At 43.3% G+C, this 27200-nt stretch overlaps 1 protein-coding gene across 1 annotated transcript; it reads right to left on the bottom strand.

Annotated features, from left to right (window-relative positions):
• Nucleotides 1-869: 869 nt before the first annotated feature.
• On the bottom strand, nt 870-18114 carry sys1 (SYS1 golgi trafficking protein). The gene is made up of 4 exons (XM_034166885.1): nt 17935-18114; nt 6563-6803; nt 2711-2778; nt 870-2585 (listed from the first exon to the last, which is right to left on the bottom strand). Exons 2-4 carry the CDS (start codon nt 6722-6724, stop codon nt 2345-2347), a joined length of 471 nt encoding a protein of 156 aa, XP_034022776.1. The 5' UTR covers nt 6725-6803; nt 17935-18114; the 3' UTR covers nt 870-2344.
• Nucleotides 18115-27200: the final 9086 nt, after the last annotated feature.

Here is a 27200-nt window from a genome sequence, read left to right as displayed (position 1 = left end):
GAGGAATTTTGTGACAGTGCTTCAGAAAATCGAGGTTTGTTCCATGCATGACGTTAATCTAGCTCCTTGGCGTAACAGCAGCCTTTCTCTTTACCCACACATACATATGTTAGCATGATTGTTCCTATGCTCTTTAGTTCATTTTGCACATGTAGTAGCATTATGTCATCTGCCACGTGTCCGATATTGGGAATTCAAACGGTTATAAGTTGTGACATTGTGAAAGCATGAGCAATATACTGTACATCTAACAGACGACTTTCATTTTTCATGTACTGTTGAAGAAAGCATGAAAATGGTTGACTGAATTACCTTCAATGTGCCAAGATTTTCTGAATGTAAATCCAAGTTCAATATTGAGGTCTTTTTCAGTTTTCTAACAGCACACTCTTTACAAATCTGTATAAAGCATTATAGTAATGTGTTTGTAATAATAAAGCACCCAGTTTAAAACATCTACTGTTCATGTGTCATTTTTACAAAAAGAGTGGATTCCACAGATCTCAGGAAACAAAGTGTTAAAGTGGAGCATGGAGCAAGAAATGGTTCAAAGAAACGATTGAGTCAACTCCTTATTCATTTGGAGCCTTTCTGTTTTTAGTTTACCCTGAAGCAAAGTGTTGATAATGAGGATGGCAACAAGCATTTTTGAACTCGTTAGTGCGTTCCCATCTGCTGCTTTCTATCTGGACCTCTTCCAGCACAGGCAGTTATGGGAGAAAACAAGGGTTCAGGGCCCAGGGTAAAAACCTTCATAAGAACTGCAGACACAATGTGGTGTGCCCCTCATTACTTTGACATCTTTACTGCAATAGTCAATTATTTTTTTCCACCAAGTTTCCTCACTGAGATTTAGATTTAAATAAAGATGAACAGGCCATGTATAATTAAATGACATATGCCAAGTATGTGCAATACCGGTGCAAAGACACCAGACTTTAATTCATCAGGAAGAAAATATGTCTGCCGTGTGTGGTATTACAGCACCAGAAATGGGTCAGAGAATGTAATTTACATTGATGAGTGCTGGTGAAGGAGGCAGTAGAAATGTCTGTCCACATGAAAAGAAAATAACAGTATCTGCCTCTATGAACAAAACACTTGCTGCTGAGTTATTTGCATTTAGATAAATCTCCAAAAATAAGCATAAGCAAAACAGTACAAAGGTGGCATTGTATCTGAATACTGCTGGAGGACATGGCCAGAAAAAAGCTGCAAAGATGCTGAGGTGAAGAGCACTGCATGTAATGATGTCAAAGCAGAAGCATGCGTATTATGGCAGTAATAACAAACGGCAGAGCATTTTTATAGGAGGCTCCAAAATTGTTTTAGAAGCAGTGGTACATATGATGACTTTCCACCTGACATCATCATAAACGAGTTTTCAGAATCGCACACTCCTGTCAGAACACAGCTGGAGGCTGACACCATCTCGAGTGGCCTCCTAGTCAGCCTAATATATTGTGACAAACAGACAGAAACAAACAGCGCTATAACTGGGCAAAAAAAAAAAAAAAGCTGCACCAGCTTGCCAAGGAACAAAAACATTTCTGGGCTTAGATCCACAAAATCCATCAACAGCAGTAAAAATAAACTTGCTTTTGTAAGCTTGACCTTGTATGTTTTGGAATTAAAAACCAGACACATGTACATAACATTTTAGCTGCATTATAAAAACAGCTCCAAAACAGATTAGTCTAAAGATTACAATTTCAACTGAAAAATTAAATGCTGTGAATTCATTACACACTACTGTCGTCAGTCAGAATAAACATGAAGAAAGAAACACCTGCTTTTTACAACACACATTTTTACTATGTCTAATACTCAGCGGCTGGTTTGTAGGTCACCGGTGTTTGGTCTGAATACAGCAAATCCAAACACCTGTCTTTAACAGACTTAAGATAATGAGATGCGTGTACTACGTTTCACCATGAAAGAAAAATGAAAATCACTCTGTGGGATAGGAGTTGGACTACAAATATGTAGACTTGAGTTAAATTCCCCATTGGACATGACCACTCATCTGCATTGTCCCAGTCCCACCCAGCTGTAAATGGGTACCAGCCTTGGCTGTGGAGGTAACCTATGATAGACTGGAGATCCATTAAGGGGAAGTCATATCAGTTGCAGTCATAAACACTGAAAAATGTCTTAACATTGTAGTTTTTAAACTGGGCAATGTTTAATAGACACTTCTGAATAAGCAGCTCATCAGCAGTACTGTTAGTTCAACATATTCTCTACTATTGGTGAATTTTCCCATTTGCCAACAGAGGGACTCCTCTGAGCAAGTTCAAACATTAACTGTTCACAGAGTTCAGCACAGAGAATCAATAGAAAATTAAAGGTTAGATTTAGGTCCACTGTTGACTGGAATGGCCATGAGTTCAGTCCGCATGCACAAGTACTCTCCAATCACCGCCATCAATGCCATGCAAGCTACATTGATGAGCCACCAAGACAGGGCAGCTGGAAGATGGGCATTATAGATCCAGCAGCCGATCATGTGGAAGAAGTGCACGGTAACTGTGAAGTCCAGGCACTGCTTCCCACGACGGATGAAGAGCCATAGTCCGAGAGCGCTGCAGGAACAAGGAGACAGAATGGTTCTATTAGCAACCCTGTTGTACTGAGAGATGGTGACTGTTTCGTCTCTTTGTTCATGCAGAAAAAAACCCCCTCAAACAAATAACACAAAATTTCTTACCAGGTAAGGGAGTTCAAGATCAATGCCATCATTGAGAGCCTGCCCTGCATCGTGGCAAATCCAAGGACCTGGGAAACCAGAGTCAGCATTTAAAAAATAAAACAAACTAGAGCATCACGCTCATAGAGCGCAAACTCCCCCAACACCAGTGTCCAAGTCCACAAATTTTTACCTTGGAAAAAAAATTTCAATGTCAAAGTCCTGTTAGAAGTAGCTTTACATAAGGTAAAATAAATTATATGACTACGACAGTACGCGCGCTCTGATTGGCTGATTTCTGGTCTGGTATGTTCTCATATCAAACCGTTACCATGACAATAGGTTCAGATCATGTATAAGATTTGCAACTTTGTTTACAATTTTCACAGAGTGAAATAAAACAAAAAGTGAAAAAGAAATTATAAGCGATGAAGAGGACCATTCTCTGAGTGAACTTTATTAAACTGATGAGTTTGAATCAGAGGAAGTAACAGCAAACAAGCTTGAAGTGGACATGCAAAATTAACACCAACAAGATGAAAATACAGCCCAGAACAGCTCTGAATAAACAATAAACAAATAATTAATCTTGCTTGCTCAGTCTGTACGGGAATATCAGACCTCAGTATTTTTTGTACAGATGTCCTGCACTGTCAAGATCTTGGTCTGGTATACGTATTCCCTTACAGACCTTGTGCTTGGTTAATAATCCTTTAATACAAAACATATATTAAAAGGGCTTTTCAATGTTAAAATCAAATATTCACCAAATCTGCAATACGGATACAGATACAGATCAGACTTAGTCTGTTCGTTGAGAGTGCCAGTTTGCACCTCATTGTCACAAATGAGAGTGACTGAGTCACTTTTGTTGTGATATAATGCAAAAATGTACACCAAATGGTGTTTTCAATTAAATTCAAATGTCCACAAAATCCAAAATGCGGATCAGATCCACATCAACTTTGTCAAGTGATAGTGAGTGCCAGTCTGCACCTCACTTTCAAACATGAGAGTGATTGTGTCACATTTGATTAAGATATAATGTAAAATATACATTAATGGGGTTTCCAAGTTAAATTTAAATGGTCACAAAATGTAATCTGGATCAGATTCTGATCAAACTTTGTCAGTTGATAAAGCATACCATCTTATACAATGCTATCAAATGTGAAAGAAATTTGATCTTTTTTGACAGACTTTGTTCATTGTTAAAGACAGGGATTTTTCCAATTTTCCAAAATTTTTCCTGACTTTGCCCTTTGACCTTGAAAACTGAATCCGTTTTTGCCTATTAGGATATGAATCTTCAGTAAAAAAAAAAAAAAATAATAATAATTCATAGCAATATATGAAAAATTGTGGGCTCCAGACTGTTCACAAGCAAACAAAAAAAAGGGGTGAAAACACAACCGTAAAAAAAAATGAAGGGGAAAAAATACTGTGACTAACCCATCACACAAGACTAATTGTGTATGCATGTCAAAGCTCACATTTTGTCCTACTTAAGACTATAATAATCTCCTCTGACCCAGTGATTAAGCACTGGAGCGGTTAAATTGTTGGCTTCAACACTGGTGAATATGAGCTGAATTGTTGGTGGAATTTTATTTTGCTGGATTTGTTTTCAATACACACCTTGCATTTTCATCCTTCATGACAAATGTGTCCATTTTCTGAAATGCTACCACTTTATAAACTTAAGTTATTGGTTTTAGGTGTTTGGTTTCAAACTGAACCCCACTGGACATGACCACTGGAAATATGTTTGTTTTACAACAGATGCAAGAACCCACTTGGGTTAGGTTTGGGGTGAGGTTAAGGTTCGGCTCTGTGGAGTCGCTCCTGTTATTTTGTATGTCTTGCATGTTGAGCTACACACAGGTGACAAAGGTTAAAAAAAAAAAAAAAAAAACCTGAATAAAAGAATGAAAAAGCAAAAGGAAAGCCCTGATCCATAAGACTTGAGCACTCAATGGGTGGTATGATGAATAACATAAAATTTTGTGAATTATAAGCTCAGTCGTGCTTCAAAATCATCAGGTCTCATAACAAATAAACACCTACAGTAGTGTTCAGAATAATAGTAGTGCTATGTGACTAAAAAGATTAATCCAGGTTTTGAGTATATTTCTTATTGTTACATGGGAAACAAGGTACCAGTAGATTCAGTAGATTCTCACAAATCCAACAAGACCAAGCATTCATGATATGCACACTTTTAAGACTATGAAATTGGGCTATTAGTAAAAAAAAAAAAAAAAAAAGTAGAAAAGGGGGTGTTCACAATAATAGTAGCATCTGCTGTTGATGCTACAAACTCAAAACTATTATGTTCAAACTGCTTTTTTAGCAATCCTGTGAATCACTAAACTAGTATTTAGTTGTATAACCACAGTTTTTCATGATTTCTTCACATCTGCGAGGCATTAATTTTGTTGGTTTGGAACCAACATTTTGCTCGTTTACTAGTGTGCTTGGGGTCATTGTCTTGTTGAAACACCCATTTCAAGGGCATGTCCTCTTCAGCATAAGGCAACATGACCTCTTCAAGTATTCTGACATATCCAAACTGATCCATGATACCTGGTATGCGATATATAGGTCCAACACCATAGTAGGAGAAAAATGCCCATATCATGATGCTTGCACCACCATGCTTCACTGTGAACTGTAGCTTGAATTCAGAGTTCGGGGGTTGTCTCACAAACTGTCTGCGGCCCTTGGAACCAAAAAGAACAAGTTTACTCTCATCAGCCCACAAAATATTCCTCCATTTCTCTTTAGGCCAGTTGATGTGTTCTTTGGCAAATTGTAACCTCTTTTGCACGTCTTTTATTTAACAGGGGGACTTTGCGGGAGATTCTTGCAAATAAATTAGCTTCACACAGGCATCTTCTAACTGTCACAGCACTTACAGGTAACTCCAGACTGTCTTTGATCATCCTGGAGCTGATCAATGGGTGAGCCTTTGCCATTCTGGTTATTCTTCTATCCATTTTGATGGTTGTTTTCTGTTTTCTTCCACGCGTCTGTTTGTTTTTTTTTTGTCCATTTTAAAGCATTGGAGATCATTGTAGATGAACAGCCTATAATTTTTTGCACCTGCGTATAAGTTTTCCCCTCTCCAATCAACTTTTTAATCAAACTACGCTGTTCTTCTGAACAATGTCTTGAACGTCCCATTGTCCTCAGGCTTTCAAAGAGAAAAGCATGTTCAACAGGTGCTGGCTTCATCCTTAAATAATGGACACCTGATTCACACCTGTTTGTTCCACAAAATTGACGAACTCACTGACTGAATGCCACACTACTATTATTGTGAACACCCCCTTTTCTACTTTTTATTACTAATAGCCCAATTTCATAGCCTTAAGAGTGTGCATATCATGAATGCTTGGTCTTGTTGGATTTGTGAGAATCTACTGAATCTACTGGTACCTTGTTTCCCATGCAGCAATAAGAAATATACTCAAAACCTGGATTAATCTTTTTAGTCACACAGAACTACTATTATTCTGAACACTACTGTATGGTAGATTTTGAACGAAGGTATCAGACACCACTCTGCACCACCATCAACAAAATACCATGTGAAGAAATATTTTAGGGGAGAATGGTGTTCCATCCCTCCAGCAGACTTCCACAGGCTTCTAGAATCAATATCAGGCCATACTGATGGCATTCTGGCAGTACGTGATGGCTCAACTAAGACACTTCATGTGGGTTTTTCCTTCAATTTGTCACTCAGCTGTATGTTTAGTACCCAGACAAATAATCAAAGTCATTAAAAAACAAAACACTTCATCTTAAAAACATACAATGGAACAGAAGCAGCCTTGATACAGGTAAATAGATTCCACCCAAGCTTACTTCATAGCTGAAGATCTGGTCCAGTGAGCGATTTGTTTGCACCAGACTGTCAACTCCAGCCAGCCACAGGCCCAAGAAACTGTAATAGATGCACTGCATCAACACAATCTGACACACAATGAGGACCGGGTCCCAAATGTAGCTACGGAAGTGACCGGCCATTGTAGAACAATGTTAAATATCAAGGCTCAAAAACTTAACAGCTGGTCCATGTAGTGTGACCCATCTCTGATGGAACAACCTGCAAGACAAAAGGGAAAAGCTGCATTTGATGAAATATGATCATATTTTATATCCCAGTTTTCATTCTTGCGCTAATGTTTCCATGTCACAGAACTACAACAGTAATTGTGTGATTTTAGTTTTTCAATAGCAATAAAGCCACTGCACCACTTTTAGGTCAGTCATACAAGTGTCTTCTGAAATGAGTGAAAAATAATTTATCAACATGTATCGACATTACATGTAGTCATCATGACCTGCAGCTCATATACTAGAGAAGTCAGAATATTAGGTCTTCAGGTACTACAGGTACAAAAAAGTGTCAGACCTTATTTAAACCCTGAGTAACAAATGATGTGTGTGAGTTGTCATTTGCTGGGGAGGTGTAGGGAACCTTTGTGCGCATGCATGAATTTTTTTCTCTGCCGCAGAGCACATCAGTTGCGAGCAGCAAGCATTACAGCAGGGTATTCAACTCGTTCCAGAAAGGGCCGAGAGGGTGCAGGTTTTCTTTGCAGCTACTGACAACACCAGGTGATTCCATTGATGAACTCATCCCATCTGCTCAAAGTGATTTTAATCAGTGAAACCACCTGCTGGAATCAGTGGCTGCAAAGAAAACTTGCACCCTCTTGGCCCTTTCTGGGATGTCTTTGGACACCACTGCCTTAGAGTGAAGACGTGTATTGAGCCTTCGTCCTAGGGTTGTTGGGAAAGTGTAGGAACACGGACCCACAACAGGGGGCGCAAATGAACGGACAATGGAGAAAGTCAAATCACAAAGTTTTACTGTTGTGAATCCACACAACAAACACAACAGATTACAAATACAGCAGTAACCGAATTCCAAAGGTGTCGTGTGGGCAGGCTCGACGATAGGAGACGTCTGTCCGAGTCGAACCGGAACCACCCGATTTCCTCTGCCACCGAACCCCGGGGATACTGGAGCCGCCAAGTCCCGAACCCCAGGTGGCCACTGCCTCCGCTCGTCGGATCCGGTACTGCTGGCAAGGAACAGAAACAGTCAGGTGTGGGTGCGGCTGCACCCAGCAACACACAGGGTGGAAACACCACCTCCACCTCTTCTCAGGAAAATACAGGTGAGTGCAGGAATGTGAGTACTTATCCAAAATACAGTCTCCTGCTGTCTTTTCTCTTTCTGTGTAAAGGCAAAAAGTATTTAATGGTCAAAAGATGATCTGTTTGGCTGGATACGTTACCTCCTTGGTAGAGCGATATCTCGGCAATGAGGTGGAGATGCCGTCCTGCTGATATACCTCCCTGTTGATTGATATCAGCTGTCTCGTCTCAGGTGATGGGTGACAGCTGTCACCCTGGCTGCTCCTGTGAGGCGGCAGCGCCCTCTGGTGCCTGGAGCCCGCACTCCAGACAGGGCACCCTCTGGTGGTGGTGGGCCAGCAGTACCTCCTCTTCAGCGGCCCACACAACAGGACCCCCCCCTCAACGGGCGCCTCCTGGCGCCCGACCAGGCTTGTCCGGGTGGCGACGGTAGAAGTCGGCCAGGAGGGCCGGGTCCAGGATGAAGCTCCTCTTCACCCAGGAGCGCTCTTCGGGGCCGTACCCTTCCCAGTCCACCAGATACTGCAAACCCCGGCCCATCCGTCGGACGTCCAGGAGCCAGCGTACAGTCCAAGCCGGCTCGCCATCGATGATCCGGGCAGGAGGTGGTGCCGGACCCGGAGTGCAGAGGGGTGAGGTGTGATGAGGTTTGATTCTGGACACGTGGAACACTGGATGAATCCGCAGTGAGGCCGGAAGCTGAAGCCTCACTGCGGCGGGATTGATGACCTTGAGAATTTTGAATGGACCAATGTATCGTTCCTGTAGTTTTGGGGAGTCCACTTGTAGAGGAATGTCCTTGGTGGACAACCACACTTCTTGCCCAGGACGATACGTAGGAGCCGGGGTCCGCCGCCGGTCTGCATGGTTCTTTGCCCTCGTCCGGGCCTTCAACAAAGCAGAACGGGCGGCACGCCCACACCCGACGGCACTTCCGTAGGTGGGCCTGGACCGAGGGCACACCGACCTCTCCCTCGACCACCGGAAACAATGGGGGCTGATACCCCAAACACACCTCAAAAGGGGAGAGGCCGGTGGCTGATGATACTTGACTGTTGTGGGCGTACTCGATCCAGGCCAGGTGGGTACTCCAGGCCGTCGGGTGCGCGGCTGTCACACAACGTAGGGTCTGCTCCATCTCTTGGTTGGCCCGTTCTGCTTGCCCGTTGGTCTGGGGGTGATACCCGGACGAGAGACTGACCGTGGCCCCCAGTTCCCGGCAGAAGCCCCTCCAGACGTGCGAGGAGAACTGGGGACCGCGATCGGAGACGATGTCTGATGGTATCCCATGCAGACGGACGACGTGGTGGACCAGGAGGTCCGCTGTCTCCTGGGCCGTTGGTAGCTTCGGGAGGGCCACGAAGTGGGCCGCCTTGGAGAATCGGTCCGCTATCGTGAGGATGACGGTGTTGCCCTGGGACGGCGGGAGGCCCGTGACAAAATCCAGGCCGATGTGAGACCAGGGGCGATGAGGCACGGGCAGCGGCTGTAGCAATCCCGATGTCTTGCGGTGGTCGGCCTTGCCCCTGGCGCAGGTGGTACAGGCCTGGATGTAACCCCGGACGTCGGCCTCCAGGGACGCCCACCAGAAGCGCTGCCGGACGACTGCCACGGTTCTTCGCACCCCAGGATGACAGGAGAGCTTAGAACCGTGACAGAAGTCCAGAACTGCAGCCCTGGCTTCTGGTGGGACGTAGAGTTTGTTCTTCGGTCCGGTTCCGGGGTCCGGGTCTCGTGTCAGGGCCTCCCGGACGGTCTTCTCCACGTCCCAGGTGAGGGCGGCCACGATAGCGGACTCCGGGATGATGGGATCCGGGGGATCCGACGACTCAGTTTTGACCTCATCTTCATGTACCCGGGACAAGGCATCCGATCTCTGGTTTTTGGTCCCGGGACGGTAGGTGATCCGGAAGTCAAAACGGCCGAAGAACAGTGACCAGCGGGCTTGCCTGGGATTCAGCCGCTTGGCGGTCCTGATATACTCCAGGTTCCGGTGGTCAGTGAAAACCGTGAATGGCACGGACGTTCCCTCCAACAGATGTCTCCACTCCTCAAGAGCCTCTTTCACCGCAAGGAGCTCTCGATTGCCGACGTCATAGTTCCGTTCGGCTGGGGTCAACCTGCGGGAAAAATAGGCACACGGGTGAAGGACCTTATCGGTCTTCCCGCTCTGGGACAGCACGGCTCCTATCCCTGAGTCCGAGGCGTCCACTTCAACTGGCGACTAGGATCGGGCTGCACCAGAACAGGTGCAGAGGAGAAGCGCCGTTTCAACTCCTTGAACGTGGCTTCGCAACGATCCGACCAGGTGAAGGGGACTTTTGGTGAGGTCAGGGCTGTCAGGGGGCTAACTACCTGACTGTAGCCCTTAATGAACCTCCTGTAGAAATTAGCAAAGCCTAGGAACTGTTGCAACTTCCTACGGCTTGTGGGTTGGGGCCAGTCTCTCACCGCCGCAACCTTGGCCGGATCAGGATCGACGGAGTTGGAGGAGATAACGAACCCCAAGAAGGACAAAGACGTGCGGTGGAACTCACACTTCTCGCCCTTCACAAACAGCCGGTTCTCCAACAACCGCTGCAGGACCTGACGTACATGCTGGACATGGGTCTCAGGGTCCGGAGAAAAGATGAGTATATCGTCTAGATATACGAAGACGAACCGGTGCAGGAAATCCCGCAAGACATCGTTAACCAACGCTTGGAAAGTCGCGGGAGCGTTTGTGAGACCGAACGGCATGACCAGGTACTCAAAGTGACCTAAGGGGGTGTTAAATGCCGTCTTCCACTCGTCTCCCTTCCGGATCCGAACCAGGTGGTACGCATTTCTAAGATCGAGCTTGGTGAAAATCTGGGCTCCATGCAGGAGTGTGAACACTGAATCCAACAGGGGCAACGGGTATCGGTTGCGAACCGTGATCTCGTTCAACCCCCTATAATCAATGCATGGACGAAGTCCGCCATCTTTTTTGCCCACAAAAAAGAAACCTGCGCCCATCGGGGAGGTGGAATTCCGGATCAACCCGGCAGCTAACGAGTCCCGGATGTAGGTCTCCATTGATTCGCGCTCAGGCCGTGAGAGGTTGTACAGCCTACTGGACGGGAACTCACTGCCCGGAACCAAATCAATGGCACAATCAAACGGACGGTGGGGGGGGAAGAGTGAGAGCCAGATCCTTGCTGAACACGTCGACAAGGTCGTGGTACTCCACCGGCACCGTCCCCAGATTGGGCGGGACTCTGACCTCTTCCTTAGCTCGGGAGCCGGGAGGAACCGAGGTACCTAGACACACCCGATGGCAGGTCTCGCTCCACTGAACCACTACCCCGGACGGCCAATCAATCCGGGGATTGTGCTTCAACATCCAGGGAAATCCTAAAACCACATGGGAGGTGGCCTGAGTCACAAAAAACTTGATCACCTCCCGGTGAATTCCTGACACCACCAGAGTTACAGGTGGTGTCTTATGCGTGATCGGAGGGAGTAGGGAGCCATCTAGTGCCCGAACCTGTACAGGCGAGGTAAGCGCCACCAGAGGGAGCCCTATCTCCCTGGCCCATCTGCTGTCCAACAGATTCCCCTCAGAGCCCGTGTCCACCAGTGCTGGGCCTTCAGGGTTGAGTCCTCATAAAGGATCGTGACTGGGAGTCGTGTGGCAATGTGGGTGTGTCCCACGTGAATGTCTCAGCCCACCCCTAGCCCAGTCTCTAGGGGCGGGCGTTGGAGTTTTGACCACTCGGGGCAGTCTCTCATATGGTGCTCTATCGCACCACAAACAAAACAAGCTCCGTGGGCCCGTCTCCTCTGTGCGTCTGGTGCCCTAAATGTTGCCCTACTTGTGTCCATAGCTTCGTCAGCAGGGGGAGATGTGGCCCCACGGAGCGCAGGGGCCGTGGAGCGTGGGGAAGGCGGAGCGCGGTCGGAACCGGAAGGGAGAGGGACGGCGCGTGCCCGGCCACGCCCTTCGTCTCGTTCCCGCCGACGTTCTTCTAACCGGTTGTCTAACCGTATGACAAGATCGATGAGCCCATCTAAATCCCGTCTTGTCCACAAGTTCTTTTATACTCACTCGACTGGTAAGCACTGAAAGCCGAGATAGACATGTCCCAACTTGTCCTCTAACACGCCGAAACGGAGGTGTTCCTTTGTCTCGCTTCATCAGCGAATCGGTCGTGACGCGCGAAGCCTCCGCGCGGCTTTCCATGACAAAATCTCTTGTTAAAAGTGAAATCTGCCGGAAAATGGCTGATGTCCAGCTCTTGTGATAACCAGAGAAAGAGCACACGACGGTCTCGTATCCACAGAGCCATCAGCTTAGAAATGATCCAGTGGTTTGTGCCGCGTCGTCGCAGCTCGCAGCGCGGCGCACCGACCGTCCTTTAAAGGGGTCCTTAAACCTGTAGTTAAAGTCCTTATTCTCTGTGAAGCCCGTAAAATTTTCACTGAAAGCCAGATAAATTTTTTGAATGGTTTCCAGGTGCCACTCTCTAACAGCTTCTGAAAAAATTCTGATGGAAAAAAAGTCCTTTTCATTCCGCCATTTCCAGACAATGAAAATCCGACGAGGGGGCGGGACCACTCCTTCCACAAGGCGTGCTCACAGGTGAATGACGTCACCGACAGGCGTGGAAAAGCTCACGCATGTGCACGAGGGTTCAAGCATGTCTGACGTAAAAACATATGAATGAAATCCATATAGTTTTTGAAAAAAATAAAAAGGTACGATACTTTACGGACAGACCTCGTACTACGCATATTTTGTTTGTTTTTTTGTGTATTATGTGATGCATTGTACTAGCATGTATAATTGTTTAGTAATGTGTGCTTATGGCAGCAATGGACCTATTTGACTATACAGTCAATATGTATTGTTACTGTAATATGTATGTATTGATTATTGGTTACCACATGTGGTGGTTTTACCTACATAATGGTGCATATACACATAGGCAAGACACGTTATGAATGTCATATTTGCGTCATTCTTGGCACATTCCTGACATTCTTAATGTGACTTAACTCATCTGAATAAGTTTCTTAATAGTGCTTGTTGGTGCGTGATATTCGTGATTCTCGTGGAGCATGTTTTTGGCTGTCAAAAAAATCTTCCACAAATGTCACGCACCACCCTCATTTCGCATCATGTCGTGGAGGTCGCAACTGAGCTTGTTGATCTGACTTGATTAGTGGTGATCCTTAATAAAGCGTGACAGCATTCTTCTCTGATGTGCGCACAATTAAACCCTGCTGCACTGCATTCAGTTTCATTGCTGCAGTATGCTGAAGAAAGACAGTGATGCCAAGTCAGCTAAAAGTGTCCTTCCAGTGCTCCTCAGTGTGCTCCTACAGGTGTTCCACTTGCTGCATGTGCCTCATGTTTGGGAAAATGCGTGAGATGAGAGCCGCATGGAGCCACACATCTGGCTCTCTCTCCATCTCCTCCTCCTCTCTGTGCCACTCCATGGCACAGAGCCAAACTAAGCATGCAGTCAAAGTTCTTCTGGTGTGGATTTTGAGGAACAAATTAAAGCAATCTGAACTGTTCAGCAACTGACGGTTGGATGAATATGGGTGTGTATGTGGAGACAATTCACTTCATTCACAACGTGACAGAACTTAATGATGTTATGCGCAACAGCACGCAACAACGTGGAACATTATTCTTGACCGTGCGTAACGGTTCCTGATAATTCTTCAGCAATACGTGCCATTAATTGTAACGCGTGGTAACAGGTTGCAGCAGTTTCTGAGGACACCTGACGCCTCTGCCCCGAATGGCCAAGAATGTACACTTCGTGGTATTCATGATGTGCCGTCATTATGTGCAAACGCAGAATGAATCTTACAGTGGGGATTCCATATTGTCCATGAAAATTTACAATGCTGATTTGCTGATGTCATCTGCTGATTTCGGTATTTCCCAATAATATGCTGTTGTGAGCAATTTTCACAGCAACTCCTGTTTTAGTTGTGATACGTCTTTCAAAGCAAGAACACTTCAATGTGAATGAAGTACAACAGACAATATACACGGAATTCCGCGGATCAGCTGAGTTTTCACAGCCCTGAAAATAGCCAAAAAACAAAAGTGCTTAATAAATTATTAAGGTGCTTAATGCTTAGTTAGGTAGGATAGTTTTAGATATTTAAACAGACTGTATTATTTATTGCACATTGATATCTGTTACTGAATGTCTGTGTTTTTGGGAGGGGGACAGGGTGGGGTGATGAAGGCTGCAGCTCTGGCGAAAAACTGTTCCTTAGCCTATTAATCTGTCCTTACAGTGCAATACCTCGTTGCTGGTCCCCCTGTAGAGTTATCCGATCACAATGTGGTGCATCTTCTCCCCACGTACAGACCTGTGCTACCTAGAGACAACGTGCAGGCTCAAGTGGTTCAAGTGTGGAATGAGGAGAGCACTTTGGCCCTATAGGGTTGTTTTGACTGTACCGACTGGTCCATTTTTCAGGAATCATCCAGCAGCATTGATGAACTGACATATGCTGTGTGCAGTTACATCTCTGTGTGGACAGTGTGACCCCAACTAAGACAGTTGTTTCTTATACTAACAATAAGCCCGGGATATCTAAAGAACTGAAACATCTGCTGAGGGAAAAGAGGACTATTTTTAATAGTGGTGACATGGAGGCATATGCTGAAATTAGGAAGGTTGTGCGAGCTGAAATTGATAAGGCTAAATTTCAGTACAAGTATAAAATTGAGGCCAAATGTAGTAAATCTGATCTCAGATCTGTGTGGGATGGTATGAAATTAATGACAGGCCTGCATGAAGGCAGTGGTGGGCATAGCTAACCAAAAAGTTAGCTTTGATAACAGCTAATCAGCTAACTGAAAAGTTATCTTTTATAAAGCTAAACCGATAAACCACTCAATAATTTATCGGAAGCTACAGCTAACCGATAACTGCTAACAGTATTGCTTCCAATACACGCTCATACCATAGGGACAGTATAACGGAAAATTTTTGTGGTTTTGATACCGTGGCTTTTTCACACCGCATTATACCATGAAACCGGTTATTGGCCCATGTCTAGTCCCGGCTAGTGGCGGGTCCAGCGTGCTTCAAACATTTGTGAGCTGCCATGGTAGCTTTGCCTGGTGGACGCTTTTATTATTTGCTGGGTAAGAAGGAGCTTGACATGACCTATGCAGTGTGTCAAATCTGCAAAATGGAAGTCAAGTACTTCGGGAACACTTCAAATCCTCGAGTCCACATGCTACGCCATCACCCGAAGCTAAAAGAAGTGGAGCAGCGGTCACTACCAACTCCTGACCAGCACACATTTCATCACTTCACTAAACTGCCAGCCAACTCTGAATGGGCAAAGTGGGTAAGTACAACAGTAATTCCAATGAAGTTGGGATGTTGTGTAAAATGTAAATGAAAACAGAATACAATGATTTGCAAATCCTCTTCAACCTATATTCAATTGAATACACCACAAAGACAAGATATTTAATGTTCAAACTGATCAACTTTATTTGTTTTGTGCAAATATTTGCTTTGAAATGGATGCCTGCAACGTGTTTCAAAAAAGCTGGGACAGTGGTATGTTTACCACTGTGTTATATCACCTTTCCTTCTAACAACACTCAATAAGTGTTTGGGAACTGAGGACACTAATTGTTGAAGCTTTGTAGGTGGAATTCTTTCCCATTCTTGCTTGATGGACGACTTTAGTTGTTCAACAGTCCGGGGTCTCCGTTGTCGTATTTTATGCTTCATAATGTGCCACACATTTTCAATGGGTGACAGGTCTGGACTGCAGGCAGGCCAGTCTAGTACCTGCATTCTTTTTCTACGAAGCCACGCTGTTGTAACACGTGCAGAATGTGGCTTGGCAATGTTTTGCTGAAATAAGCAGGGACGTCCCTGAAAAAGAAGCTGCTTGGATGGCAGCATGTGTTGCTCCAAACCTGCATGTACCTTTCAGCATTGATGGGGCCATCACAGATGTGTAAGTTGCCCATGCCATGGGCACTAACACACCCCCATACCATCACAGATGCTGGCTTTTGAACTTTGCGCTGGTAACAATCTGGATAATCTTTTTCCTCTTTTGTCTGGAGGACACAACGTCCATGATTTCCAAAAACAATTTGAAATGTAGACCACAGTACACTTTTCCACTTTGCGTCTGTCCATTTCAAATGAGCTCGGGCCCAGAGAAGGCGGTGGCATTTCTGGATGTTGTTGATATATGGCTTTCGCTTTGCATGGTAGAGTTTTAATTTGCGCTTGTAGATGTAGCGACGAACTGTGTTAACTGACAATGGTTTTCTGAAGTGTTCCTGAGCACTGTTCTTAAACTGTTGGACTATTTTTTCACGCAGTAGTTCACAAAGTGGTGATCCTCGCCCCATCTTTGCTTGTGAATGGCTGAGCCTTTTGGGGATGCTTCTTTTATACCCAATCATGACACTCGCCTGTTTCCACTTAACCTGTTCACCTGTGGAATGTTCCAAACAGGTGTACTTTGAGTATTCATCAACTTTCCCAGTCTTTTGTTGCCACTGTGCCAGCTTTTTTGAAATGTGTTGCAGGCATCCATTTCAAAACGAGCAAATATTTGCACAAAAACAAAAAGGTCTACCAGTTTAAACATTAAATATCTTGTCTGTGGTGTATTCAACTGAATATAGGTTAAAGAGGATTTGCAACTCATTGTATTCTATTTTATTTATATTTCAGACAACGTCCCACTTAATTGGAATTGGGGTTGTATTAGATTATGACCTGCGACATGTTTTACAATTAAAAATGTACCTGCTGTGTACAGCATGCCAGAGCATTGCAGTGATATGACATGATATCACCTTTTATCATCATTCACTTGAGTCTGTCACATATTGCTCTGTGAAAATTTATGACGACAACATACACACAATGCAATTTGCTGTTTACAAGCCCCAGTGTAACAGGAAAGTATTGAAAAAATAATTCAGAAACTTTTTCATTTTTGTTTATTTTTTTTAAAGTAATGCAACCCCATTCAAAATGTTGATAAAAACAAAACTGTCATGACAGAAAAACTGCTTGCTTAACTGGATTAAAGGTTTATTGTGTCATTTTTGAGGAAGAGTGCAATTGCCCATCAAACCTTTTGAACATTATTTATGATCTTTTCAATGTTATTTATTTTATTAACTTAATACTTTGACAGAAACATGCAAAAAAGAACTTCAATATCACAAATATTACAACATAAATGCCATTTTTTTGTCGATTAATCCTGCTTTTGATGCATCTAAAACCACTCAAAATAATTAAAATAGTGCTTGCCAGTAACGTTTTAATGACATAAAACCCTATAGAACCCTAACCCTGGACCCCTGGTGGTGACCTGTGATCACATAAATTACCTGGCACTAAAATGGTCCTAGCTAGAACCCTGTACATAGCGTAAGTATTTAGTTTCATTGAATTAAAAATGTTTTATATTATCATCATTAAATGTCTCTCAGTATAACTGCAATTTCATACATGTTATACATGTTGTCAGTACCACATAAGTCAAAAGAATGCATATCTTTTGTTGTGTAAACATTTTTTAATGAAATCATCAACCCCTGAAGAAAATTATTAAAATAATATTACCCAATTGAATCTTCAATGTTTACAGTAGTTCAAACAACTTATATATTTTTTCACAGAGAAAAAGGCTGCTCGGTCAAAGGCTTTGCCTTCATTATATGAGTGTGTATATGGTAACAAGAACCTAAACTATTTATAAATACATTAAGACAGTAAATTAACATAAAAAATACGTAATTAACAGGAAATAAAAGGACTGAGTTCTTCTTCTATGAGGTTCTAAAAACATTGTAGACTCACGCCATTCCAACTCATTATAGAAACTTCGCATAACTGATTACCACCCTTGAAAAATGTCAGCCACTTATTTTATAAACTTTATCTAGAGGACAAGGGACAACACAAAGCAATGTTTAAATCGATTTTTCGTCTGATCAGCACGGAACCTTGGCAGTGTTGTTAGCAGTGTTAGCAGCCTGGGTTGTCTCAAAGCACAAACAGCTTCACACCTACCTGACTGCCGGTTCTGTCTGCTTCCTGTTTTCTAATTTATACTTCATCAGTGATACATTAAAGCGTTGTCATATCAATAATCATACAGCCATATGCTGTAAGCAAAGTAACTAAGCTCCAACTCATCTCCAAAGCTTGGTCAAACAAGGAAGTAGTTACAGAGCAAGACCCGGATAGAAAAACCAAAACCTGGAAATTTTTCAAATAAAAGGCTTAACGTTAATCCTTCTTTTTTAAACTTTTTATTTTAGCATTTTAATCCTTTTACGAAGCATTTCTTGACATAGGACATGGAGTGACATCATAAGAAACATTAAAAGCAACAACAACACACTCACAACATCAGCAGCAAGGGCAAATAACAGTAACACTAGTAACAACGCCAGGTAGAGGAGATGCTATCTATTGTTGGCTAAGCAAGATTTTCCAAAGAAGAATTCGAGTAGGTATCTCTTTTCAGCAGTGTTCTACCACATCATCCCATACATCAAACACCCAGGTATCAGGAAATACAAATCCGTCTTTCCACAAAAAAAATACCCATAGTTAGCTGCAAACTTGCAGTCATTCGTTCCATCATATAGACATTTTTCAGTCTCTGGATCCACTGACCTATAGTAGGCGCTTTTACATCTCTCCAGTTCAGTGTAATCATTTTTTTTGCTACTAGTAATAGGACCCTCAGTATATATCGCTGATCTGCGTTATATAGGTCTTTAGGTATGGCTCCCAACAAAAACAACACAGGCTCTGGAGTGACCTCTACTTCCAAGATAATCTATTCCCTTTTTAATCTTGTCCCAAAATCCTTGTATTACTGGACAATCCCAAAAAATGTGTGTGTTATCTCCAATATTTCCTAAATTTCACCAGCACAATGCTACATTGGGGTTTTTTCCACAAATGAAGAGATGATCAGGGGAGTATTTAAGTATCTTTCTTCACTTTCCAATCAAATTCCTTCCACAATGGCTGCTAATTCCCTTATGACAACATATACACGTCTGTCCATGTAGGTTCTCTAATTATTACATTTAATTGTAATTCCCATTTTTCCTTGATGTGGTTCGTGTTTTGTAAAGTGTCAGTCATCAACCTTTTCTATATATTAGATATGTGTTTTTTCGTTGGGAAGTGTTTCTCTATAACACCGATAAAATACTCTTCCATTTCATTTGGGATTTTGCTGACCATCTCTCTTCTTTTATGGCTTGTGATATAATGTCTAATCTAAAGGTGTCGATACAAATCGTTTGATGGGAGGTGGAATTGTTCTTGAAGTTGAGAGAATGATTTGAATACTGTTCCTTTAAAGAGTTGATTAATTGTGAGGAGATCATTGTCCACCCACCTTCTAAACCCCCTATCCTATACCGGGGGGGATATTCTATATGTCCTACTGTCAGGATGGCCCTTGAGATTGGCCGTGGTCCCCCTAGCCTTTTTCTAACTGTTGTCCAGACTTTTAGTGTGTGTTTATCCATTCATTTCTTTATTTAATTTATTGACTGTCTTTGTATCAAAAAAGGTCAGTATTGATAAAGGGACACCTTTAACTGAATTCTGTTCTATCTGAGTCCATATTGCCTCCCAGTCATTTCCGATCCATGCCACACCTTACCCTTGGCCTTGTCTTTTGCCAGATAAATGTTAAGGTTAGTTTATCTAGCATGTTTAAAGTGGAAACAGGTACTCTTACCGGAAGGGACTGAAACAAGAAAAGAAGTCTAGGCAATAGGTTCATTTTTACAGTCTCTACTCTAGGTATTAAAGAAAGGGTAAGGACCTCCCAACATGTCATATCATTTTTTATTTGTCTAATTCATTTGCTGTAATTGCCTTCAAACAACTGAGTGGGATTAGGTGTAATAATAATTCCCAAATACCTAAATCCTTGTTTGGACAGTGAAAGAGACACTGTTATTTAATTGTGTGGACCAGGTACCCAAAATCATCATGGCTTCTGATTTAGTCTCATTAATTTTGTATCCAGACACTGACCCATATTCATGTAGGCATTTATAAGTGCGGGAATGGAACTAAGTGGATTTTTTACAAAAAGTAAAATATCATCTGCGAATAGAGCTATCTTATGAACTGACCCCCCCTTCATCTGCTTGTCCCTTGAATTGTACATTTTGGCATATTGCCTCTGCCAGAGGTTCAATGCTAGGGTAACTAATATGGAAGAACAAGGAGTACCCCTGTCCACACCTCACTCAATCCTGAAACACTAGAACAGTAACCATTAACTCTAACTTTGGAGCAAGGTTCCTTGTACAGTAGATTGATCCAGATCACAAATTCTGTCCCAAACCCATTTCCCATCAGTCTGCCTCAGAATACCCAGTCAATACCCAGTGCACCTGTTAAATCAAACACAAAAGGCTGTGATTTGACACTTTTCTGCTTTTTACTTCTTGTCTGCCATCATTTATTGCAGTGCCCACACTGATTAAAAATTGATCCGAAAAGTCTGCACATTTACAGCACAAAGTCGACAAAAGAGGAAAACGTACAACTTACCATTGATTTGGAGGTGATGATTGGAGAAAGAAAAGCTTGCTGAGGGTCAAATAGTCCAGAATAAAGCATAATCCAGAGACGGAGAACGTTAAAACTGTCCACACACGTCATTGCATGAACACGGAGTTACAGAGCAGCAGCTGCATAAATCAGGGCTTTAAATTAATTAAATAAAATCATCATAAATTGTAAATTTATGTAAATTTGATAGCGTAACTATTTTTATATTTATTTTGATAGCACCTGTACCTGGATGTGTTACTATACGTCAGAGGTGGCCAACTTGGCCACCCCTGCTGTATGTGGTAAATGATTTAAAAAATATTGAAAACATAAAGGGTTCATTCAGTAGTTCCAAAACCAAAATGGAACCAAATGGCGCCATGTTCTGAGGTGATGCTACTCTGTCAATTAAGGCACATTAGATAACATTCAACCACACTCACCGACTTTTCAAGAGGGCTTGAAGAGTCGCCCACTCATATAAACTGTTATCTGTACACAAAAAACAGAGCATTTTTGAACCACAAGGCCATAAAACCCATATTCTAATCCAATTACATTTTTCAGCAAATCTGATTAGGTAATCGTGTGACGTTTCAGACCGTATAATATCGGGGTAACGGTGGCAAAATATTCAACCGTTTCACATTTGGATGTATATGTATGTATTATTGTGTATGTATTATTCTGCACCCTGACCCATGTTCTGATGAGATGCCATTCCTGTGGAATATCATTCCTGTCCTCCGCGCAACTGCATGCATGCATGCGCACACATGCGCAGTATTTTCGGGATGCAGAACTGTTGATTTATGCGACGAGATGCACAATTTGACAGAACACCTGCGGCACACGCTGCTAACTGTTAGCGCTGTTAGCTGAGAGTGAGAGAAAGTTGCGTGGTCCAACTTTCTGATTCGTGTCAAAAGTCTGGTTGCAGCATTTTGAACCAATTGGAGAGCCCTAATGCTGGACTGCGGTAAACCACAAAATAGAACACTGCAGTAATCCAATCTAGAGGAGATAAACGCATGGATCAGGGTCTCAGCATCAGCATCACTGTAGATTTGAAACATTTACACTCAACAAAAATATAAACGCAACACTTTTGGTTTTGCTCCCATTTTGTGTGAGATGAACTCAAAGATCTAAAACTTTTTCCACATACACAATATCACCATTTCCCTCAAATATTGTTCACAAACCAGTCTAAATCTGTGATAGTGATCACTTCTCCTTTGCTGAGATAATCCATCCCACCTCACAGGTGTGCCATATCAAGATGCTGATTAGACACCATGATTAGTGCACAGGTGTGCCTTAGACTGTCCACAATAAAAGGACACTCTGAAAGGTGCAGTTTTATCACACAGCACAATGCCACAGATGTCGCAAGATTTGAGGGAGCGTGCAGTTGGCATGCTGACAGCAGGAATGTCAACCAGAGCTGTTGCTCGTGTATTGAATATTCATTTCTCTACCATAAGCCGTCTCCAAAGGCGTTTCAGAGAATTTGGCAGTACATCCAACCAGCCTCACAACCGCAGACCACGTGTAACCACACCAGCCCAGGACCTCCACATCCAGCATGTTCACCTCCAAGATCGTCCAGCCACTCGGACAGCTGCTGAAACAATCGGTTTGCATAACCAAAGAATTTCTGCACAAACTGTCAGAAACCGTCTCAGGGAAGCTCATCTGCATGCTCGTTGTCCTCATCGGGGTCTCGACCTGACTCCAGTTCGTCAGTGGGCAAATGCTCACATTCGCTGGCGTTTGGCACGTTGGGGAGGTGTTCTCTTCACGGATGAATCCCGGTTCACACTGTCCAGGGCAGATGGCAGACGGCGTGTGTGGCGTCGTGTGGGTGAGCGGTTTTCTGATGTCAATGTTGTGGATCGAGTGGCCCATGGTGGCGGTGAGGTTATGGTATGGGCAGGCGTCTGTTATGGACGAAGAACACAGGTGCATTTTGTTGATGGCATTTTGAATGCACAGAGATACTGTGACGAGATCCTGAGGCCCATTGTTGTGCCATACATCCAAGAACATCACCTCATTGTTGTGTGTTGGGGGGTGTGGCTGGATGTTTTGGTGTTCTTTTCTTTTCTTTGCTCCTCAGGTGGCATGGAAACTGATTTGTCTGTGGAGAAGGTGCTGGCTGAAGAATCCTCACCCTCATCAACATCATGTGAAGCACCTGTGACTGGTGCTCACATGCAACCTTAAAGACTTTCAGCTGAAGCAGATAATTGGATGGCGTTCTGCTTTTAAGGCATGTGTGATTCAAGCAGAACTGCCGGGAACTCTACCTTGTGATGTTCGTTTGTGAGACGCTGAGGACCGCACCTGGGTTTGACACATCGAGCCGTGAAGCAAGGAAGGGTGAGGACACATGCTGTCAGCACACATTAAAGGTAATTAAGTATTTGACTAATTGTTGATAGTAACTTGGTGTTTTGTTACACAGTATACTTGAATTGTGATGAGAATTGTGCAGCTTGCTTCTCACTGCTGTGGCGTGCAGGATAAGTGATCCTCCACTTGTTGTGAGAAGCTGCTCATTTGCATAAAGATAAAAAGTACAGACCTGAATGTGTTGCTGATAGCGTGTGTCTTTTGAAAGATATTGTTGTAACTGCTGACTTACCTCACATCTTCTTTGCTTCACAGAGAGTCAGTTTGTCGTGTCCACCTGGGGGGTGTTTGTCTGGTGGTAGTGGGTCCAGGAGCGCCGGACTTCTCTCCTTGCGGGCGCTGGAGAGCGTGCCAGCAGTCACTCCTCCAGAAGGACGTTGGTTTTGGTTTTGTACATTTTATTTAGGCACAGGTGAAAAATAAATTGTTTTTGTTGTTGGAACCGCTTTCTGGTTATTTTTAGCGCTGGGTTCTGTCTGACGCAGGTTCGCTCCTCAATCCGCGTCGACACATAACACTCATGTTGCAGCAGGATAATGCACGGCCCCATGTTGCAAGGATCTGTACACAATTCTTGGAAGCTGAAAATGTCCCAGTTCTTGCATGGCCGGCATACTTACCGGACATGTTACCCATTGAGCATGTTTGGGATGCTCTGGACCGGCGTATACGACAGCGTGTACCAGTTCCTGCCAATATCCAGCAACTTTGCACAGCCATTGAAGAGGAGTGGACCAACATTCCACAGGCCACAATTGACAACCTGATCAACTCTATGCGAAGGAGATGTGTTGCACTGCATGAGGCAAATGGTGGTCACACCAGATACTGACTGGTATCCCCCCCCCAATAAAACAAAACTGCACCTTTCAGAGTGGCCTTTTAGTGTGGGCAGTCTAAGGCACACCTGTGCACTAATCATGGTGTCTAATCAGCATCTTGATATGGCACACCTGTGAGGTGGGATTGATTATCTCAGCAAAGGAGAAGTGCTCACTATCACAGATTTAGACTGGTTTGTGAACAATATTTGAGGGAAATGGTGATATTGTGTATGTGGAAAAAGTTTTAGATCTTTGAGTTCATCTCATACAAAATGGGAGCAAAACCAAAAGTGTTGCGTTTATATTTTTCTTGAGTGTACGTTCAGTCTCCCCCCACCTGATTCCACTCACTGTGCGCGCTGATAGGCATGAACTTTAATATGATATTAGGTTATTGCGAGGGAACGCAATAAAAAAACCCACAAGACTTTACATGAGATCACTGTTTGCTCTCTCCGGTGTTTGCTCATGGACAGTGCGCGAGGTAATCAGTGCGTAGATGCTTGTAGCGCTGCTTCAACAACGCAGAACCCTCATGAGTCACGACGGCCGACCAAAATATCAAACAGGTTTGATATTCATCCGACCATATGATTCCCGATCGGGAGGAGGTCGTGAGATGTTAAACGCAGCTCGTTACTCCAAGTAGACTGCACGATGCAGAACCCACGATTAAGCTGAAACTCGGCGCGATCCAAAAAATTCTCGCATGAGTGAAAAATCGGCTGAAAAAGGGCCAAAACTCGCACAGTGTAAGCCCGCCTTAACTTTTACTTTCTATTATAAGCCACCCAATTTTCACAGTCAGTCAGCACATAAAGGCTGGATTTAAATGCCACAGCAGAACTCTTATTATCCCTGTGTGCTGGCGGTTTGTGGGCCGGTTGGATATGAAACTCCCGGGCTGAAAAATGTTCCCAGCATGCCCCTGACACCTGCTACCTTAAAATTTTGTATTTTGTCATCATGCTCTGGTTAAAATGGTAAATCTAACCGTTTCTAGATGGATAGTAATAAATAAATAAATAAAATAAAAAATAAAAAGGTGCCGCCATCTCCTCTGACGAACTTGTCTTCTCCTTTCGGTTTGATTTACTGGCTGCAAGACTTTTGACCCTGAAGACTTGCTGTCGCAAACCGCAAGTCAGTTTAAAAGTGAGGATTCTAACATTTGGCCACCTGAGAAAAGGAGAGATTGTTTTGAAATGTAAGCGTGGCTTAAGTTCACCAGATGAGCGCAATGACACGGCAGTCTGCAAGCTGCAGCCATACCCGTCTTGCTTTCATTTCCATGACAGAATGCAACTCCAGTTTGAAGAAAATATCAGCGACGGGAAAGACTCAAATCAGTTGAGAAATGTGTTTTTGTTAAATGAAAAGTTCACAGTATCTGTGCCATACACATCATCTTCAAAAACCGGATGGGCTCGCTGTGAAGCATTATGGGAAAGGAATGCTCCAAAAGTCCTGAGTCGCAGACCTGCTGACTCATGACACTCTGGTAGTGAATGTCAGCCACGCCTCCTGTGCTCTTACATTTCAAAACAACGTCTCCTTCTTATGATATAAAACCGGACATTTTATGATATGTGCTTTTATTTTGAAGTTAAGTCTGCAGAGACTCGACAGGGTTGGTCATGGCTAGAGCGCCATAACTGAGAGAGTGGCATCAACTCAGAACATGGCGCCATTTTGGTTCCAACTGCACTGAACTACTGAATGAACCTTTAATGTACACAGTTTGTTTTCCTGTCTAAACAAAAAAGGAGCTGTCCCGTCTGCAGCAGGTCCAAAATTCTGAATCAAACACTGCTATCTTACTCAAACAGAAGGACTCATGTTACTCCTATTTTAAAGTCCCTTCATTGGCTCCCAGTGTTTTTTCGTTTCCATTTTAAAATCATGGTGTTGACTTTTAGAGCTTTGCATGGCCAAGCTCCCTCCTACATTAGAGACCTGTTATGTCCCTACACTCCCTCTCGGAGCCAGAGGTCAGTGGATCAGAACCTTCTGAGGGTCCCTCGTACCCACTTTAAGACCCGAGGAGATCGCTCATTCCAGGCCGTTGTGCCGAGGCTCTGGAATGACCTCCCTTTGTCTCTTTGTTCACTGGACTCTGTTGATGTTTTTAAGAGCAAACTTAAAATCCATCTGTTTCTCCAGGCATTCAAACCATAGTAGTGAGAGGGGTATTTTATGACCACTGTGTGTGTGTCTTAAGGTCATTTTATTCACCCTATTGACATATCCCATAATCCCTTGCACGTCAGAGAGTCGCTGCAGTCAAACCACATAGAGAATCCACATGATGACAATTGTAAATTAATATTATACTACAAAAATGTAATTTTTTTTTATGCTTTTCATCACATTAATAACAGCCTGCATGCATGATACCCTGAACTTGCTAAAACAATTGTAACAAATAATCAGTGTCTGCTACGTTTAATCTGTGTGGAATTTAATAAACGCAAACCGAATTTCAGACATATTATATATATTAGTCTCAAACAGTGTTGTAAAGAACAATAATCAAGACGTTAAAGAGCAAACTTCACTTTCCCCCAGAATGACATGATCAGGAAGCGAGTGTAGCTCACAGCAGCTCCCATTGAAAATAACGGAGAGACAGCCTGCGATTCTCGCATGTTTACATAAAACAAACGCAATAACAACATCTATAAACCCAGAGAATATATTCATGAGAGTTTTAGGCACAATATAAAAAATAGTTTTATGTTGCGATGTTAATGGTGTTGTCTGTGTGCAGCGGTTAAAGTGCAGCCCGATCAGAGCATCTCAATGCAGTTCTCAATGTTACTGAGATCTCGCAGTGCAGCGACCTTTCCGAGGTTTTGCGGGATTTGAAATGTCAGTGGGTGAATTGTGATGTAAATTGTATTTTTCACAGAATGTTTATCTGTGTGTGCCTTTTTAAAAGCACTTTGTGACTTTCCTTGTCTGTGAAAGATGCTATATAAATAAACATTACTTACTTACACCCAGGTGCTATCAAAATAAATATAAAAATAGTTAAGCTAGCAAATTTCCATAAATTTACAACTTATGATGATTTATTTAATTAATTTAAAGCCTGATTTATGCAGCTGCACAGCTGTAACTCCGTGTCATGCAATGGCGTGCGTGACAATTTTAAAGTTCTCTGTCTCTGGATTATGCTTTATTATGGACTAATTTGACCCTCAGCAAGATTTTCTTTCTAGTCATCACCTCCAAATCAAAGGTAAGCTGTACAATTTCCTCTTTTACTGATTTTGTGCTGTAAATGTGTAATCAGCGTGCGCACTGTAAAAACTATTATAATATGATGGCAGACGAAGCAGTGAAAGCAGAAAAGTATCAAATCATAGCCTTTTGTGTTTGATTTAACAGGTGCACATCCAGACTGCGGGTCCGAGTCTGAGCACAGTGTGAAAAATAAACAGTCGGCCTTTTAACCAGGGAAATGACTCCGGTCCCACTTTCCTTAAATCG

Source organism: Thalassophryne amazonica, chromosome 3, assembly GCF_902500255.1.
Source record: "Thalassophryne amazonica chromosome 3, fThaAma1.1, whole genome shotgun sequence".
Lineage (NCBI taxonomy): Eukaryota > Metazoa > Chordata > Actinopteri > Batrachoidiformes > Batrachoididae > Thalassophryne > Thalassophryne amazonica.
The sequence above is the reverse complement of the archived record's forward strand: the minus strand, read 5'-3'. Positions and strand labels throughout refer to the sequence as shown.

Excerpts from the sequence above, each read along its gene's own strand:
- sys1 (XM_034166885.1), bottom strand. The coding sequence starts at position 6,724 with ATGGCCGGTCACTTCCGTAGCTACATTTGGGACCCGGTCCTCATTGTG. Across the intron at positions 2,779-6,562 it reads ACCAGATCTTCAGCTATGAA|GTCCTTGGATTTGCCACGAT; the intron begins GTAAGCTTGGGT and ends CTGGTTTCCCAG. Across the intron at positions 2,586-2,710 it reads ATCTTGAACTCCCTTACCTG|CGCTCTCGGACTATGGCTCT; the intron begins GTAAGAAATTTT and ends TTGTTCCTGCAG.